At 36.7% G+C, this 17,568-nt stretch overlaps 1 protein-coding gene across 8 annotated transcripts; it reads right to left on the bottom strand.

Moving 5' to 3' along the window:
* Positions 1-2,643: 2,643 nt before the first annotated feature.
* On the bottom strand, positions 2,644-16,118 carry LOC127799468 (uncharacterized). 8 transcript variants are annotated; one of them, XM_052333519.1, is made up of 5 exons: positions 15,878-16,118; positions 15,512-15,623; positions 11,459-11,681; positions 11,267-11,380; positions 2,644-3,688 (listed from the first exon to the last, which is right to left on the bottom strand). In XM_052333519.1, the coding sequence occupies exons 3-5, from the start codon at positions 11,640-11,642 to the stop codon at positions 2,943-2,945; spliced, it is 1,044 nt and encodes a 347-aa protein (XP_052189479.1). In that variant the 5' UTR covers positions 11,643-11,681; positions 15,512-15,623; positions 15,878-16,118; the 3' UTR covers positions 2,644-2,942. The 8 variants fall into 8 exon arrangements, with proteins under 8 accessions (XP_052189479.1, XP_052189478.1, XP_052189480.1 ...); XM_052333518.1 differs by having other exon boundaries at positions 15,531-15,623; XM_052333520.1 differs by having other exon boundaries at positions 15,553-15,623.
* Between the last annotated feature and the right edge of the window lie 1,450 nt (positions 16,119-17,568).

Below are 17,568 nucleotides of genomic sequence, written 5' to 3'. Positions count from 1 at the left end.
CCTTACCATTAGTCCATCCTGACTGGGGGATGGCCTAGGGCTCTTGACCCTTATAAGATTATTATTGGATGGAGAGAATCCGAAGTCTTGCCATTAGTCGTAAAAGAGTATAAAGAGGTTTCAAGAAATTCCCCTTCTTATTGATAAAATTTCCTTAAGTTTTGCACATTCCAAGTATGTTTCAAGGGCTTGGCTTCCATATCTTCTAGTTGATACGCTCCTGGACTCAAGGATTCCACCACCCGGTACGGTCCTTCCCAATTCGGGGTTAGTTTATTGGCGTCCCAAGGATGACTCATGTCAAATCGTCGCAACACAAGATCTCCTAGCCTGTACTCGTCGATTATAGTACCTAGCAATGCGTTGGTTATACGCAGTTTGTCAAATCCGCGCCAGGTCTCAAAGCTCATCCATCATATCCAAGTTGCACCTTAGCCCTTGCTCGTTCACCTCAGGATCGAAATGCTCCACTCGATAGTTAGTCACCCCCATCTCGACAGGAATAAGAGCCTCCGAGCCATAGCACAATGTGAAAGGGAATTCTCCTGTAGCCATTCACGATGTGGTTCGATAGGACCACAGTATGCTAGGGAGCTCATCTACCCATCGGCGATCCGCTTTCTCAACCCGAGCTCAGAGTCCCTGAAGAATGGTCATGTTTATCAGCTTTACCTGCCCATTAGCTTGAGGATGGGCCACCGAGGTAAAATGTTACTTAATCCCCAACTCGCGACACCATTCTTGCATCGACCGGTCCTCGAATTGGGTGTCATTATCTGTTATTAGCACCCCGGTAATACCGAACCAACAGACAATAGATTTCTAAAGGAATTGTTTTACCCTCCAACCAATGATAGTCGCCACAGGCTCAACCTCCACCCACTTAGTAAAGTAGTCAATGGTTGTTGTCAAGGACTTGTCTAAGTTATAGGAGTTAAGTTCAAGTGGAGCCCAAACATTAATAAAAATTAACGATCTGAGCTCGAATAGTTTTTATAAAGCTCATCAATAAGCCAATTGAGCTTAGAATGATTTCAAAACTAAATGGGTTGAGCTCAAATAGAGCTAGGCTATAGTTTAACTCTACTTTTTTACACCCTTATCGACGGTTGAGAGTGAGAGAAGGAAAATAAAATAGATAGTATAGAAAGATTATTTTAAAATGTTAAGATATTTTGATTATTTTGAAATATTTAACTGATGCTAATTAACAATAAAGGACAAACTACAACATGATATTGCACGTACCTTTAACCTAAGTATTGAGCACATTTTGCACATTTTTTCTTTAAATTTTTTTTTCTCTATGCTCTATCTAAGTTGCACAAAAACGAAAACAATAAACATTTTTAATACGAAATGGAAATATGAAAATGACATTTTTCTAAAAAAAGTAGGAAGCAAAAATGCGAGGTAAATTATAAATTTAAAAAATATAGAAGTTTTTTTGTAAATATAATTTTTAATATAGAAAATTATAAAAAATAATTTAAACATAAACAATAAACATAAGTTCAATAATGCATGCAAACAAACATAAACATAAAGTCCACAATACATTCAAACAACTATCAACAATATTTACAAATATTAGCCAATTGAACTAATACTCATTCTGTTCATTTTAGTTTTATATAAACCAAAGTTGAGTTAAAATAGTTTATATAAACAAGAGTCATTTTAATTCAACAAATGATACATATAACAACAACAAATGATACATACATACATATAGCCAGATGAACAGAGAAAGGGGGGTTACTCAGATGAAAGACGACGGCGACCGACAAAAGGAACAACTACTAGCGAGCCTTCAGGATGCATGTGTGAGTGACCGAAATGACAACCTTTGGGATGCGTTCATGAGTGACCGAGAGAAGGATGATCGATCTTTAGTGAAGGAATGACGACTAAAACCGAATGCGAGGAAACGTCAACATAGGAACACCTAGGGTAGCAAGCAATTCAAAACGAAAATGTCGTGAAAGAAGAAGAAGAAAGAAAGGAAGGAAAAAGACTAAAAAAATGGAAAGAAGAGAGGGAAAAAAGGGGCTTTGACCTTGGGATGTGTGTGAGTGACACCAGAGTTGTCCTCGAAAACACGTTTTCGATCGGAAACACATTTCCAAGTAATTCGTGTAACTTACAAAATGACGCCAAAATGTTTTACAATTTACAAAAATGACCCAAAAATTGTTTCGAGCCATTTTCACCGTATCCAAACCGTTTTTGTGCTTTATATTGCTCCATTGTGAGAGAGAATGGAGTATGAATAAATAGAAGAAAAATATGAAAATGCATCTCTTATTTTTATGCCATTCAAAAGTTTCAAAATTTTAGAAACAAAACAAGCAGTCAAACTATTTTTATTTTTACTTCAAATATTTACTTTGACAATAGTAAAAATAAGAACAAAAAATCTACCAAACAGGCCCTTAGTGTTTTTTTTTTTTTTTTAAGGTAAGTAAAGAGTTGGCCCTTAGTTTTCTTGTCATTGTAACCTGTTTGCTCCTTTGTAACATTATTGCCCATCACAACATACCTGCTTCCCATTGCTTCCACTAATGCTTCTTCCTCTTCCTTCCTAATCAGCCGTCTCTTGACAAGAAGAGAAAGGGCACAAGCAAAAAACAAACAAACAAATAACATTTCAACACTCCAAAATCAAAACCCATTAAAGTTTAAGGCTAAGTAAAAGTAAAAACACACAAAGAGCGAGCTCTCTCTCTCTCTCATCTTCAAAACATTTGGGATTTAGCAGCATATACACACACACACCATCCAAAAATGGAAAGCATTACAACAACGGGCAAAGGAATGAAATGAGACACAGCTTTTCAAAAATTTGGTACCTCAAATCAAAGACAAAGGGAAAAGAGAAGAAACGGAAAATAGAAAGCCGGGCGAAGAATGCACAAGAGCGATTGAGTGAGTGACCTCGTCTAGAAAATGTTTGGAAGCTGAGAATCCAATTTCAGCTGCAACTCCTTGACCTTAGTGGACAGCTCTGCTTTCTGCTCCTTGTAGTTCTGCAGCAGGTACTCTTTCCCTTCTATAACTTCCTTCAACTCATCAACTTCCCATTTCAGAGTCTCAATCCTGTGTCTTTCTCCTCCGCCCTTCTCTGATGAAGACTCCAATCTACTCTCATTGTTCAGATACCCATTCGTGTGGCCATTTGTCCCTTCAGATGGCCATATTGGGACTGCCAGTGGCTTGTAATTGGGATCAACTTGTCCCACACAATGATCAGCAATTGCTTTCCTCAGTCTCTGGATTTCTCGTTCCGAGTTGAGCAGATCTTGGTTCGCAACATCCAGCATCGATTGCAGGTGAGAAGAATGAGACAACTGTGATCTGAGTGAATTCTGCAATTCCACAATCTGCTCTTGCATTTCCAGTATCATATCATCCCTTCTCTTCAGCTGCTGCCTTAGCTTCTGAATCACTTCTCGCTTGCTGAAGAAATCAGATCCAGATTCTGAAACACATGGAGAGTCGGAGCTGTTCGAGTGATGAAACGGCTTCTGGGGGAGCTCAAGCCGGTCAGCAGATGACGACCATGTTATGCCATTCTCTTTATTGAATTCAGTAGCGGGAACTGTCACCAGAGACAGAGCCATTTCACGCTCTGCCAACAATTGGCTATCAGATTCCTGCTTAACTTCTTCCAAACCTTGAGTTGCTGCTACAAAAATCCATTATAGATAGTATCTATTTAATTATTTTCAAGGCACCAACATAAAGATAACTGGCCATGTCAGGGACTAAAGGAAAGAATCATTTCAAATTTGTGATGATGCTAAAAGGAATGGCATGCCATGACAATTGAGGGCAAATTTGTCTATTTTGGCTGGGATTATGAATTGCCCAAACATGTAAACAGATCTCAACATTCTAGTTAACACAAGCCCTCTTCTGAACCCCAGCACTATGGTGTGGTTTGAGTAATGGGAACCGGCTACTCCATACTTCCATTCCTAGACCTTGCTGTCACATAAGAGCTTTGCCTGGTAGCATGACTTTTTTGCAAGGCCTCTCATGTAAATTTTGGCCAGAAAACCACAGTAGAATGATTGCACAAATATAAGAGGAAAACCATACCAGGTTTTGGTTAAGTAACTTGCAACTATGAAGACCAAAATGTTGACAGATTGCAACAACTGAGTTTTCCTCCCCTCTCTCCCTGATTTCTTGTACATGTTTCTTCTTTTTTATTCTGTTTTTCAGTGTTTTTTTTTTTTTTTTTTTTTGGGGGGGGGGAGGGGGTTCTGCAGGTGGGAATCTTATAATGAATGTTACTGGAAAATTATATCACAATACCCCATAACAGTGAAGATAAGATCGCGAGTCACCTTTAAACTTATGCAGCTGTACACACACGACCATATCACAAAAAAGGCACATTCAAGTGGTGGAGAAACTCCAAGGACGTGCAACAGCATATATTATTTGTAAATAACATTGTCTTAGTGGATGAGATAAAATAAGGAGCTAAGCCTTCATGGCCTAGGTCCTATTCCTTTCTTGAGATAACTATCCTTTCATCATGAACACTAACCTCAAGTTCGAGTTATAGAACACCCTTAGAAACCAAAGGTTTTGAGTCGAGCAAGTCAAAAATTGAACATATGTAATGTTTGGTGGAAATATCAGCATGGATGATATTGTGGTGAGAGTTGAAAATCAAGTTTTACAAAAGAAAAAAAATGATTAGTTCTAATATCATGGATCAATTATCCAAAAAACAAAGAGCATATTGAAGATGTTACAGAATCAAAGTAGGACAATTAAACTAGAGAAGTGTTTCCAGTATTTTCTGATTATAAAATCCATAATTGTCAAAAGCTCACCTCAGGTTCAAGGCTCGGCTATTGGCACCTCACTCTATGAGGCACGTGCCTTTTGTGCCTGTGTCAGAATTTTTTCATTGTTATTTTTTGCTGGTCTTATAAAATCTAACAAAAAATAACTAGGAAAAAAATTAAAAGAAATTTGAGAAAACAATAGAAACACTGCTTATCTAATAAATGTGCGCCTTGCATCCAAAAGGCTCACACCTACACTTGGCACTTCTCGTTAGGCTCCAGCACACTTGAGCCTGAGTGTGCCTTGAGCCTTTGACAACTATGATAAAATCCTTTGAGAGGTAAATTGTAAAAGATATAACACCAATTTTATTGCATGGTATATAACATTAGAAAGTAGAGTATCAACAAATACAAAATATAAATGTAACTAAGTTGTGAGTGATAAGTTGGATGTATGGCCATATAAAATATGAGCAGAACTAGAACTGAGATTGCTCGTAAGGTTGGAGTGACACATATTGAAGAACATGTTAACATAAAAGGAAATGAAAGAAGAAGAGGTTGCAGCCTGTTTTGGAATGCTTTATTTAAGGAATGATTTATTTAAGATTTTGATTAGATTAGTTTCTTAAAACAGATTAGGAATCTTTCCTAATCCCATTGTATCATAATCTTTCCTAAATGTGTTGTAATCCTTCCTATTGTAAACTTTCTATAGCTGTAATTTCCAACCCTATAACTAGGGCTGCACATAATGAATATTTGTGCTTTCTGTTCGAAATCTTCATGGTATCAGAGCCACTTCCGATTGCCCTATGATTTCCAGCCTTCATTGCGTTTTGTATTTCAGTCCATTCCCCAGACTTCATTGCTGATTCCTTGCTCTTCTTCCTCGATTGTTTTTGGCCGATTGTTGCCATACTTTCAGTCGCTCAAGCCTCGAAATTCCTTCTTGTCTTTGCCTTCATTGCTAGACATTTTTCTTTCTGATCATGTCAGAAATATCAAAAATAACGCCAGTTTCAGCCATGACATCCGGTGAGAATAATGGAGTTGATGCTCTAATAGGAGGTTTTTCTTCCAACGATTTACCAGGGGTGCATCAGTCAAACAGACTGGACGGACACAACTACTTACAGTGGGCATAGCTGGTTCAAACATTCCTAAGGGGAAGGGACAGATTCACCACTTGACAGAGCCTAGTCCACAGAAATCTGATCCAGGGTTTAATGCTTGGGATATAGAGGATTCCATGATCATGTCATGGCTATGGAACGCCATGCAACCAGAGGTCAGTAAAAATTACATGTTCTTGTCTTCTGCTAAAGATATATGGGAAACGGTTAGACATACCTACTCTAAGATTTAAGATGCGTCAGTTGTTTACGAGATTAAGATGAAGTTACATAGTACTAAGCAAGGGGTCTCAACAATCACTGAATATTACAACAAAATGAATGGTTTTTGGCTGGAACTTGATCACTACCAGAACATTATAATGGAATGTGGGAAAGATGCAGCCACTCTTCATTCAATTTTTGAAAGGGATAGAGTTGTAGAGTTCTTGGCTGGACTTAATAATGAGTATGATCAAGTTCGAGTGCAGATTCTTGGAAAGGAAAAACTCCCATCCCTTAATGAAGTGTTTTCAGTTGTTCGAAGTGAAGAAAACAGGAGGACAGCAATGCACGGTGATATGACTTCTAAAGGATCAGCAATGTTTACAAACAAAGGAGCAGGGTCCAAATTTAAACCACTGCAAGGAAGAGGTGATGTGCAATGTAGGCTGCATGGAAAGGAAGGTATGTGGACTGATGGACAGAACAAAACACATAGAACAGAAGGATTATGGTGTTCCCATTGCAAGAGGCCGAGGCATACTTGAGAGACATGTTTTAAATTGCATGGGAAGGAGGCTGTGTTGCAGAAACTAAGGGGCTTTAAGAATATGACCTCTCGAAATAAGGCCTATTTTTCAAATAGGCAAGAAGAGCTTGTGGAAAAAACTGAGGCAGCACCCGAGTTGGAGCAGAATCAACTGAAAGCTGATGAAATCAGCAACTTTGCTGATGAAGTTCGCAAACTCAAGATGTTCTTGAAAACTCTTCAGGATGGATCATGCTCTATTGCCCAGCAAAATAATCAGCCAGGTAATAGTTTCCATTTGAGTTCTTTAACACCCTCTAAAACCAATAGGAATGATATATGGATTCTAGATTCAGGAGCTACAGACCATATGTCCTCTAATCCAAATGTTTTTGATACCTATCAGCCTCTTGTGACACCTAAACAGATTGTTATTGCTAATGGGACTTCTATTCCTATCAAAGGTCAGGGACAAGTCACTCTCAGTCCTAAACTTTCTGTTCAAAGAGTCTTGCATGTTCCTAATTTGTCCACTAACTTGATTTCAATTCATCAACTCACTAAGGATCTAAATTGTCGAATCATTTTCTCTCCTTATTCTTGTGAGTTTCAGGAAAGGGCTACGGGGAGGATGATTGGAGCTACTGAAGAGAAACATGGGCTGTATGTTTTGAGAAAGGAGACCTTGCAGCCCCATCACATTCAGTCCAGATTTCAGCCTAAATCAGCCTGCACTTCTCAGTCTTCTAGTAGTGACATTTGGCTTCATCACTATCACTTCGGGCATCCACCTTTTCCCTTACTCAAAGCTATGTTTCCTGTTTTATTTGAACATGTGGATCCTAGTGTTTTTCATTGTAATGTATGTGAACTTTCCAAACATCATCGTGTTTCCTATCTTATTCGTAATAAAAGATCCTCACATCCTTTTGCTCTCATTCATTCGGATGTTTGGAGTCCATCTAGGATTCTCAATTGTTCTGGGGCTAAATGGTTTGTTACCTTCATAGATGATTGTACTAGAATGACTTGGGTTTTCCTTCTTAAGGATAAGGCTATTGTTAGCACTGTGTTACCGCACTTTTATTCAATGATTCTAACTCAATTTGGTACTCCTATTCAAAAATTTCGAACTGATAATGCAAGGGATTATTTTAATCAACACTTGCATAAATTCTTTCAAGACAAATGGGTTATTCATGAGTCTTCCTGCATCAACACTCCACAACAAAATGGAGTGGCTGAGCGAAAAATGAGACACCTCCTCAATGTTACTAAAACACTTCATCATCATAATGTTCCAAAAATCTTCTGGGAAGAGGCTATCTGGACCACAACCTATCTAATCAATCGGGTACCGTCTAGGGTTCTTGGGAACAACAATCCTTTTCAATGCCTTTCGACATTTTTTCCCTCTCTTACCCTACATACCCCTTTTCCTTTTAGGGTCTTTGTTCCACCTCATACTCGAGACAAGCTGGACCCTAGGGCACTTAGGTGTCTTTTCTTTGGTTATTCTCCTACACAAAAAGGCTATAAGTGCTATCATCCCCCTACTCGAAAATTTCTTATTTCAAAAGATGTGACTTTTGTTGAGTCACAACCCTACTTCGGTCATTCTACCCTTGGTCTTCAGGGGGAGAATCATCCAATTGAAGACCACGTGTCCAATCTCCTTCCCAGTCTTGACCTTGGTCCACATTCTTCAACATCAATAGACCCTAAACATTCTATTCCTAATCTTGCCCTGCATACTGGTTCTGTCCCCTTATCTTCGAGTGATCACTCTGGTTCTATCCCAAATGAGTACCCAAGCCCTAAGCAAACTCATCAACCTGGATTATCAACATCTCCAGTAAGGTTCAAGGGCTCTCCTTTTGTGTATCACAGGAAACAACAGTTCATGCCTCATTCTCAGCATGAAACAACATCCAATCCCCAGCCAGATTCTATGAAGGTTTGTTCCCTTGATCTTGTTCATTCCTTTGCTACTGATTTGGATAAAAGGTGTTAGAAGATGCACTCAGCATCCTCTAGCCAACTATCTCTCCTATCACAGGTTGTCCTCAAAACATATAAGTTTTTTAACCACTCTAGATACCATTATTATTCCTAATTTGGTGGAAGAGGCTTTAAAGTATAAAAAATGGGAACTAGCCATGCAGAGGAGATGCGGGCATTAAAGAAAAACAACACATGGGATTTGGTACCTAAGCCAAAGGGAGTGGTTCCAGTGGGCTGTAGGCGGGTGTTCAACCTAAAGTACAATGCAGACGGCTCATTGGAGAGGTATAAGGCTCGATTGGTGGCCAAAGGCTACACCCAGACATATGGAATTGATTACCTGGAGACTTTTGCTCCAGTGGCCAAGATGACCACGATAAGAATTCTCTTGTCCTTAGAAGCTCACTATGGATGGCAATTACACCAACTAGATGTGAAGAATGCATTTCTTCATGGTGATTTAGAAGAAGTGGTCTTCATGGAGCAGCCACCAGGATTTAGGGATTGTGAGCTACAGCCTCAAGCAGTCACCAAGAGCTTGGTTTGACAGGTTCTCTAAAACTATGAAGTGTATGGGGTATCACCAAAGTAGAGGAGACCATACTCTCTTCTTCAAGCACTCGAGAAAGGGAAAAATGACTGCATTGTTGGTTTATGTGGATGACATCATTGTGACAGGAAATGATATGGATGAACAGCAAGATCTAAGGAGCAAACTAGCCTAAAATTTTGAGATCAAAAACTTGGGATTACTTAAGTATTTTTTGGGAATAGAGGTAGCCTATTCCAAATAAGGTATATTTCTATCCCAACGTAAATATGTATTGGATCTTTTGAAGGAGACAGGTTTATTGGAAAGCAAAGGAGTATGTACTCCAATAGAGCCTAATGTGAAATTAGGAGAAGACACCGAAAGCCCACTAGTAGATAAAGGCAGATATCAGAGGTTAGTAGGGCGTTTGATTTACTTATCACACACTAGACCAGATATAACCTATGTAGTGAGTTTAGTAAGTCAATTTATGCATTGCCCGACAGAGAGTCATATGCAGGCTGTAAGGAGAATATTGTGCTACTTGAAAACAGCCACAAATAAAGGAATCTTATTTAAAATAGGAAGTGTTTTGGATATACAGGGGTATACAGATGCAGACTATGTTGGATTTGTAAGTGAAAGGAGATCTACTACAGGATATTGCATGTTTTTAGGAGGGAACTTTGTCTCTTGGTGAAGTAAGAAGCAGAGCATAGTGGCAAGGTCAAGTGCTGAAACCGAGTTTAGGGCTATGGCACTTGGCCTATGTGAGTTACTATGGATGAGGATTGTGCTAGAAGATTTGAAGATTGATGTCAAGGAACCAATCAAGTTATTTTGTGACAACCAATCAACCATAAGCATTGCACATAATCCTGTACAACATGACAAGACCAAGTACGTTGAGATTGATCGACATTTTATAAAGGAAAAGCTTGAAAAATATATCATTCAAATTCCCTATGTTTCTTCTGAACAACAGGTAGCAGATTGTTTGACAAAAGGATTGCCAACTAGAAGATTTGAAGATCTAATATGCAAGCTAGGAATGATAGATATTCATTCACCAACTTGAGGGGGAGTGTTAACATAAAAGGAAAGGAAAGAAGAAGAGGTTGCAGCCTGTTTTGGAATGATTTATTTAAGATTTTGATTAGATTAGTTTCTTAAAACAGATTAGGAGTCTTTCCTAATCCCATTGTATCATAATCTTTCCTAAATGTGTTGTAATCCTTCCTATTGTAAACTTTCTATAGCTGTAATTTCCAACCCTATAATTAAGGCTGCACATAATGAATATTTATGCTTTCTGTTCGAAATCTTCAGAACATACCCAAAAAAAAAACACACATTGAAGATAAAGATATGGAAAACACATTTAAAATGATTTAAACATGTAAAACAAAGACCTAAATGTACATATGAGAATAGTAGAGAAATGAAAGAAGTTATAACAAAAGAGATGGAGAAAAAGGAAAAGTTGATAGAAAACTCTCTTGCATAAAATGATATTTAATAGCCTTGTAAAAAATATATCAGAGACACAAATGATTGGTGAGTGAGAACCAATATAGCCAAACCCACCCAATTGGATTAAAGCTTGATTATTCTTTGTTTGAACTTCTCAACCTTTTCCAAGATTTTATGTTGTCCTGGGAAGGAATAGAATACGCACACAGCTTGCAACAGCTTGGTAGCCAGCACCTATGGTAGTAGGTAATGAAAAGATATTTAGCTGTCGGGCATTAACAATGTTCAGTCAGTGCTCCAACAAAATATTACGAGTTATCCCTTTCCTCCTCAACACTGTTTTAATTACTAAGAAAAAATTATATATAGCAAGGAATAAACAAAACAATACCTCCAAAACTTAATACGGTAAAGCCACAACATGAAAGAATAGAGTTCCAATCTAAAGGTGACAGATGCCCCATATGTAGTAGCCAGTAGTCAGTCAGAGAATTGCCAAAAAAACAAGCAAAACTTTAATCCATAATACAAAATCAATATTCCCAGAACTCTAGAGCAAAGGAACTATGGAAGTTCTCACATGATAGGTAATTGAAGCAGGCATCCTCATCCTGGGCAAAGCAGTATCCATTAGAATGCAAATGACAACTCCCTGACTTCTTTCTGTCAGTAGGTTTTCCATTCCCTGGCTTTGCTAAAAACAATGAAAAGTAAGCAAGAAGATGCACAAACTTAAGAAAAGCAACCAGTGAATCCTTTAATAATTAAAGACCTTTTAAGCCATTGCAAATGTTCTCTGATTCCTTTGAATCAAGCACCTGTTTCAGCTTGAAACCCAGGCGAATAGATAATGTACTCAATAAGGCACCACCAGCAATAAGCACCCAATTTGGACCCTCCCCTTGGAAACTCTTGGACCTTTGAGCGCTTGATAACCCATTGCTTCTTTGATTCATTTTAAGAAATATTGAACGGTCGGATTATCAAAATTCCACCTACGTTGAAGATCCAGCATTTTATGATTGCTATTTCTCTCTCATTTATTACAAAAACCAAAATAAATTGAAACTTGAAAATTAGAAATAAAAAGATAACATTGGAAGAACAGCCCTGGAAGTTAATATGGAAGGACTACTTACGAAATAAATGCCTAGAATTGAAGTTCAAACATCAAACTCAGAGCACCTTTATGGAAGGACTACTTACGAAATAAATGCCTAGAATTGAAGTTCAAACATCAAACTCATAGCACCTTTACAAGATTGGACCCATTTTTCTCAAGAATTTCACGAAAGAAAAAAAAAAAAAAAAATCTTTGTGATGGAAGATACCAGGATCCTACCACTTGGCATTTTCTTTCCAAATAAATCACTTAGTGCCAATGATTGGACCACAAAACCAAGGTGGTAGACTACAATTAATGAAATTCTTAATATGTAAAGACTTGATGAATGAAACTTGGACCTCAGAGTTATTTAGAACAATGTGAACAATGAGAGGAGATTAGATGACCAACTTAAAAATGCCGATCAAAGAACTTATTAAATCTTGTGACATGCACAGAATGCAATGGTAAAAGGAGAATGTTATTGGAATTATATATGGGTTTCTCAGGAAAAGAAATAAACTACATTGATGAGGAAAATTCATGTAAAAGACAGGATTTGAATAAATTGATTATAGAGAAAAATCATTAAATTATAAGCATCTATTCTTGTCTACACAAAAATATGTACCAAAAAGAATACTGTAAAGGAAAACACTGTCATGAGAACTAACAAATAAAGAGGGAAATTAAGAGACATTAAAGTATACTAATAAACTGGGAAAGAAAACAAATATAAAAAGATAAAGATTTATACAACTAAAATTAATTTAACAGAGATATGGTAGAATAGAAAATCAATTTAAGAAGCATATGGTACAATAGAAGGAAAACAGAACTTGAAGAAACTCCCAGTCCAAACTCCATAAGAATGCATTCTATTTGATAGTAGAAAGGTTTGGAATATTGACAAGTCAAATTTGCATGGCCAGAAATCAACAAATCAGGGCCAGGAGAGAAATGGACATGAGCCAACATAAAATGTGCACAATACAAGAAAAGTCCAATGATTCTCCTATTAAAGTCTTGATGTTGCATTATCCGATTCTTAATCTATAATCCTAACTTCTAAACTCATGTCCATCCTATGATGAGCTCAAATGCCGTAGCAAAATCCAAAATAGCTTTAACCCTCGTTACATTTTTTTTTTCCAAATCCATAACCTCCACGTACATCTCTATACCCATTTCCTTCTTTGCTAACATGACCATTTAAGTGACCTCCTGCAATGATCTTTTGTCCTCTAGGTCTAGGTATATTTTTGTACCAACATCTCCAAGTCTTCACAAAATTATTTTTAGCACCAACATCTCTAAATCATCAAAAACTTTTGTCTTTATCTCTTCTCCTAACCCAGGTCATAAATGATAGGACAAATACATATTTTTAGCCTTGTACTTGCATTTTCTTTCATTTAAACACTCAAACTTTTCATTGTTTTAATTACACCATTGAACCATGCAATTTCGAGTCAATTTACCCTTGTACTTTGACAATTTTTCAACTTTTTGTTGTTTTGATTACACTCCTCAACTTATACATTTTCGAGTCAATTTAACCCCTTCTCAAAAGTAATATTCTGTGTGATTGGTATATCTAACATTTGTATTGATTAAACACGCAACAAAATACACAAATACAAAAGTGTTATATTAAATATCACTTTAAAGTGTCCAAATATCATTTTTTTTATAAATCATTATTTTAAATATGTTTTGCAAACTTATAAATTAAATAAATAATTATATAATACTGACTTTTTTCAGATATAATTAAAGAAAAAAACATTAAAATACTAACATAAAATTAGAGAAAATTTAAAAAAATAAATCTACATATAATAAAATTGAAACTTCAAACCAAATGAAAGAATTGAATGCAGATATGATACCACTGTAAAATATAACAAGCTCTGAAACTTCAATTTTACGCCAATGAGCTCTCATTTGGTTTGAAATTTCAATTTTATTCTATGTAGATTTATTTTTTAATTTTTTTTCCTAATTTTCTGTTAGTAATTTAATGCTTTATTCTTTAATTATATCTAGAAAAAGTTAGTATTATACAATTATTTATTTAATTTATAAGTTTGCAAAACATATTTAAAACAATGATTTATAAAAACTGATATTTGGACACTTTAAAATGACATTTAATGAAACACTTATGTATTTGTGTATTTTGTTATGTGTCTAATCAATACAAGTGTTAGATACATCAATCACACAGAATATTATTTTTGAGAAGGGATTAAATTGACTCGAAAATGCATAGTTCAGGGGTGTAATCGAAACAACAAAAAGTTCGAACATCTACATGAAAAAAGGTCAAACTATAAGAGTTAAATTGACTCAAAATTGCATAGTTTAGGAATGTAATTAAAACAACGAAAAGTTCGAGTGTCTAAATAAAAAAAATTTGCAAGTATAGGAGCAAAAATATGTATTTGGCCATAAATCACATGTACTAATAATATTCATGGTCTCTACTTTTATTTTTTTTGGTCAATTCAGACTTTTCTTCTACAACTTTAGTTGCAATAATCCTATTCACTTCACATGCACTACCATATTCTTTAACACCTTATCCATAATAATCTCCACTATATTCCTTCCACAATCATTCCCCAAGTACAAATGTTTATATCCAACTTTTGTTAACATTTTAGCATTTCCTCCAATCTAACTCATCTCTATGAGACACTTGCAATCAAACAAAAAATAAAAAAAAAAAAATAAGAAACAAAAAAAAAATTAAACAATGAATCTCTTTCTATATACCTACAAATCCATAAAATTATGACACTTTTCTCTGTGCACAATACAAGAGCACAAGAAAATTATATGTTGATGAGCCTTTTAGGATAAATTCCACTGTGACGCCTTGTGGTTTGTGCCATTGTTACATATGGCTTACTTTTAGTATTTAGGGTTGCTATGATTTTTTTTTTTTTTTTAAACAACCCTTTTCAAGAGGTCAAAATTGTGTTTATCTTGCAAAATGTGTTTACAGTAATAAACCATAGGAGCCAAAATACCAGAAGTAAACTACATTGTCTGTCAATAAATACAGCCCAAACCACAGGGAATCCACATGAAATTTACCTTTTGTTTAACTTTCTCCCTAATAATAATTTAATATCCCTATCTTCATATTGCTCTTGATTCCAACATTCTAGAATATTTGAATTATTATTTTTTTAATTTTCTTAGTCATATTTCATCTAAAACAAGGTAGGAATATGTCATGATCTGATAGGCAAATGCTTAAGAATGAAGATTGCCCAATTCAGATCATAGGTGAGAGATCATGAACTCCTAGAGTTGATTGCAATGTTGGGTTAGCTAATTTTTAACTGGATTATTAGACCAACTATACATGATTGCATGGCATAACAGTTACACTGTATATTTTCCCATAATACAAAAGTATGTTGACTGAGGGGAAAGCAGAATGAATCTGTGTTATCAGGCCTGCAGGGCCTTTAAAAAGTCAGATTTTTGGGTGTCCCTCAATCCTCTTGCCTAAACATTTTAACCGTCAAATCTTACAGCTCCCGCTGAATTGCTACAGCCGTTTCCCAATTCAACAAAAAAATTCTCAATTGCTATGGACAAGATATGAATCACATCCAAATGAGCATTCCATTTTGCATTACAAAAGCCAAGCAACCCAAAGCTCAAACTAGATCTGATAAAGAAAAGAAACAACTCCAGTGCCTCCAAATGTCAATCATACACGGCCATATGGGCTAGCGTACACAGTTAATTGGAGCTGAAAATGCCCAAACACTCTACAGACACCCGCATCTCACCCATTCCGTTGCAGAACCTTAATACAAAAAACATAACAAAAAAAACCCACATTAAATGATGCAATATACCGGAAGGCGTGCCATACACTACTTCCGAAACTACCCAACAGAACCCAAAACCACGTAATCAGACGAAAAAAAATCAGTGACAAAAAAAAAAAAAAAAACATAACAAAATATAGCCAACGCGCTGCTAAGTGAGTATGCATACGAATACGAAGTCGAGATGACCAAAATCAAGCTGAAAATAGAAGAAAGGAATAAAGACTACCTGAGTCATTACGTTGGAATCAGCTTGAGATGAAATTGGTGAAGTCCACAATCGATGATAGTATTGTGGAACAAGAAGATATAGAAGAAAGGTCGTCCAAAAATCGAACCTATTGATTTGCGTTTGGGGTTTTAGGGCTACGATTAGGGTTAGGGCTTCTAAAGGCAACGGAGCAATAGAGAGCGTAAGGTGGGGTGGGGTCAAGGTCGTTAGGATTCAGGAGAATTTGTCCCGCCTTATTAAGCGCAGCGCACTCTTAAAAAACAAAAAATAAGAAAGGTTTTCTTTGCCCCCAAGGTCATGGTTGAGCCTTGATAACTTGAGATTGGTATAAATAGATTATGAGTTTAATTTTTTTTTTATACAGTGAGATAATATTTTTACATATAATTTTTCTTTCCTATCAAAATCAAGAGTACGAGTGACGGAAGACCACGTAAGGGCGATAATCCCAACAAAAGTTTTTTTTTTTTTTTTTACCATCAGAATTATAGCTTAAAGTTAGGTAATTCAATTAATGAGTTCAAATTTCTTAAGTTTCAATTACTTCTTTATTAGGTCTCAAATTGTTGTTGTCAAAATATAGTAATTGAATTTTGTAGTGCGGGAACGATCGCTAGATGTCCATTTAGCTCCAGGTAACAATGCTCGCGCGGGAAGGAATGATAGTTGGCTCCTGGAGGTCGGACTCCAGGAGGAGAGTTGGCATTGGGTAGGATACTTTCGAGAGGAAAGAGAAGACTCCGAGAAGGTGGCTTTTGGGAGGAAGAGCGAGACTCCGAGAAGACGGCTTCTGAGAGGAAAAGAAAGAAGGTGTTTGATTCTGGGAAGACTACTGAGTATTTCGGGAAGAAGGCTGCCAACTGAGTATTTCGAGAAAAAGGCTACTTGTTTTCAGATGAAGGCTTCTTGCTCTAGGAAAAAAGTTGATTGCTCCTAGAGAACAGTAGTTTCCTCGAGTGAGTTATGATCACGAGTAATAGTTAGAAGGCACGCAGGGATTTCTCACCTGTGAATACCCTTCGATACTTAAGTCAAAACTGGACAAAAACCAATGTAGATAGTTCACACTAAATGAGAATAAATGTTACCAAAAGTGGAAAAAGATCCTTTCTCTATCTTCTAGCTAGGTGTTTATAGACATGGATCTTGGAGGGCCACGTGTCTCACATCCCTAGAATCTAGGAGGGTCGCTTGTCTCGCATCCCCAAAAACTTGGAGGTCCCGGGAGAAAAGACTGTGCCTGGGTGTAATACGCTGCCCGGGAAGAAATAACATGCCCAAAAGGAAATGCCTACTCGAGAAGAGATAATATCCTAGGAGGAAATGCCTACCTAGGGAGAAATATCATGCCCAGTAGGAACTACCTACCCGAGAAGAAATAACATGTCTAGGAGGAAATGCCTATCCAGGAAGAACAGTTGTCAGGGAAGACTACTTGATTTTCCCCCAAGTGGAAAATTTTCTATCCCCCCAAAATGGAATGGTACAACAATTGCCCCGCTCTCTTCTGTTTTACCCTTGGGTAAAATGGAAGAGTAGATTTTAACATTTTTTTCTTCTTTATTCTCCATCCCGGGAAGAAATCACTGTCTTTTTCGTCTTCTAAGAGGAATTAATTATTTCCCTCACCTTTCTTCTTCTAGGAGGAAATAATTACCTTCGTGACCTTCTGTCTTCTGGGTGAAACT

Source organism: Diospyros lotus, chromosome 4 (genome assembly GCF_014633365.1).
Source record: "Diospyros lotus cultivar Yz01 chromosome 4, ASM1463336v1, whole genome shotgun sequence".
Lineage (NCBI taxonomy): Eukaryota > Viridiplantae > Streptophyta > Magnoliopsida > Ericales > Ebenaceae > Diospyros > Diospyros lotus.
Note: the sequence above shows the minus strand (reverse complement) of the source record. Positions and strands in the feature narration are given on the sequence as shown.

Coding starts and splice junctions, on each gene's coding strand:
- LOC127799468 (XM_052333519.1), bottom strand. CDS start 11,642: ATGAATCAAAGAAGCAATGGGTTATCAAGCGCTCAAAGGTCCAAGAGT. Junction 11,381..11,458: donor CATTTGCAATGGCTTAAAAG/GTCTTTAATTAT, acceptor CATTGTTTTTAG/CAAAGCCAGGGAATGGAAAA. Junction 3,689..11,266: donor CTGCTTCAATTACCTATCAT/GTGAGAACTTCC, acceptor GGATTTTTGTAG/CAGCAACTCAAGGTTTGGAA.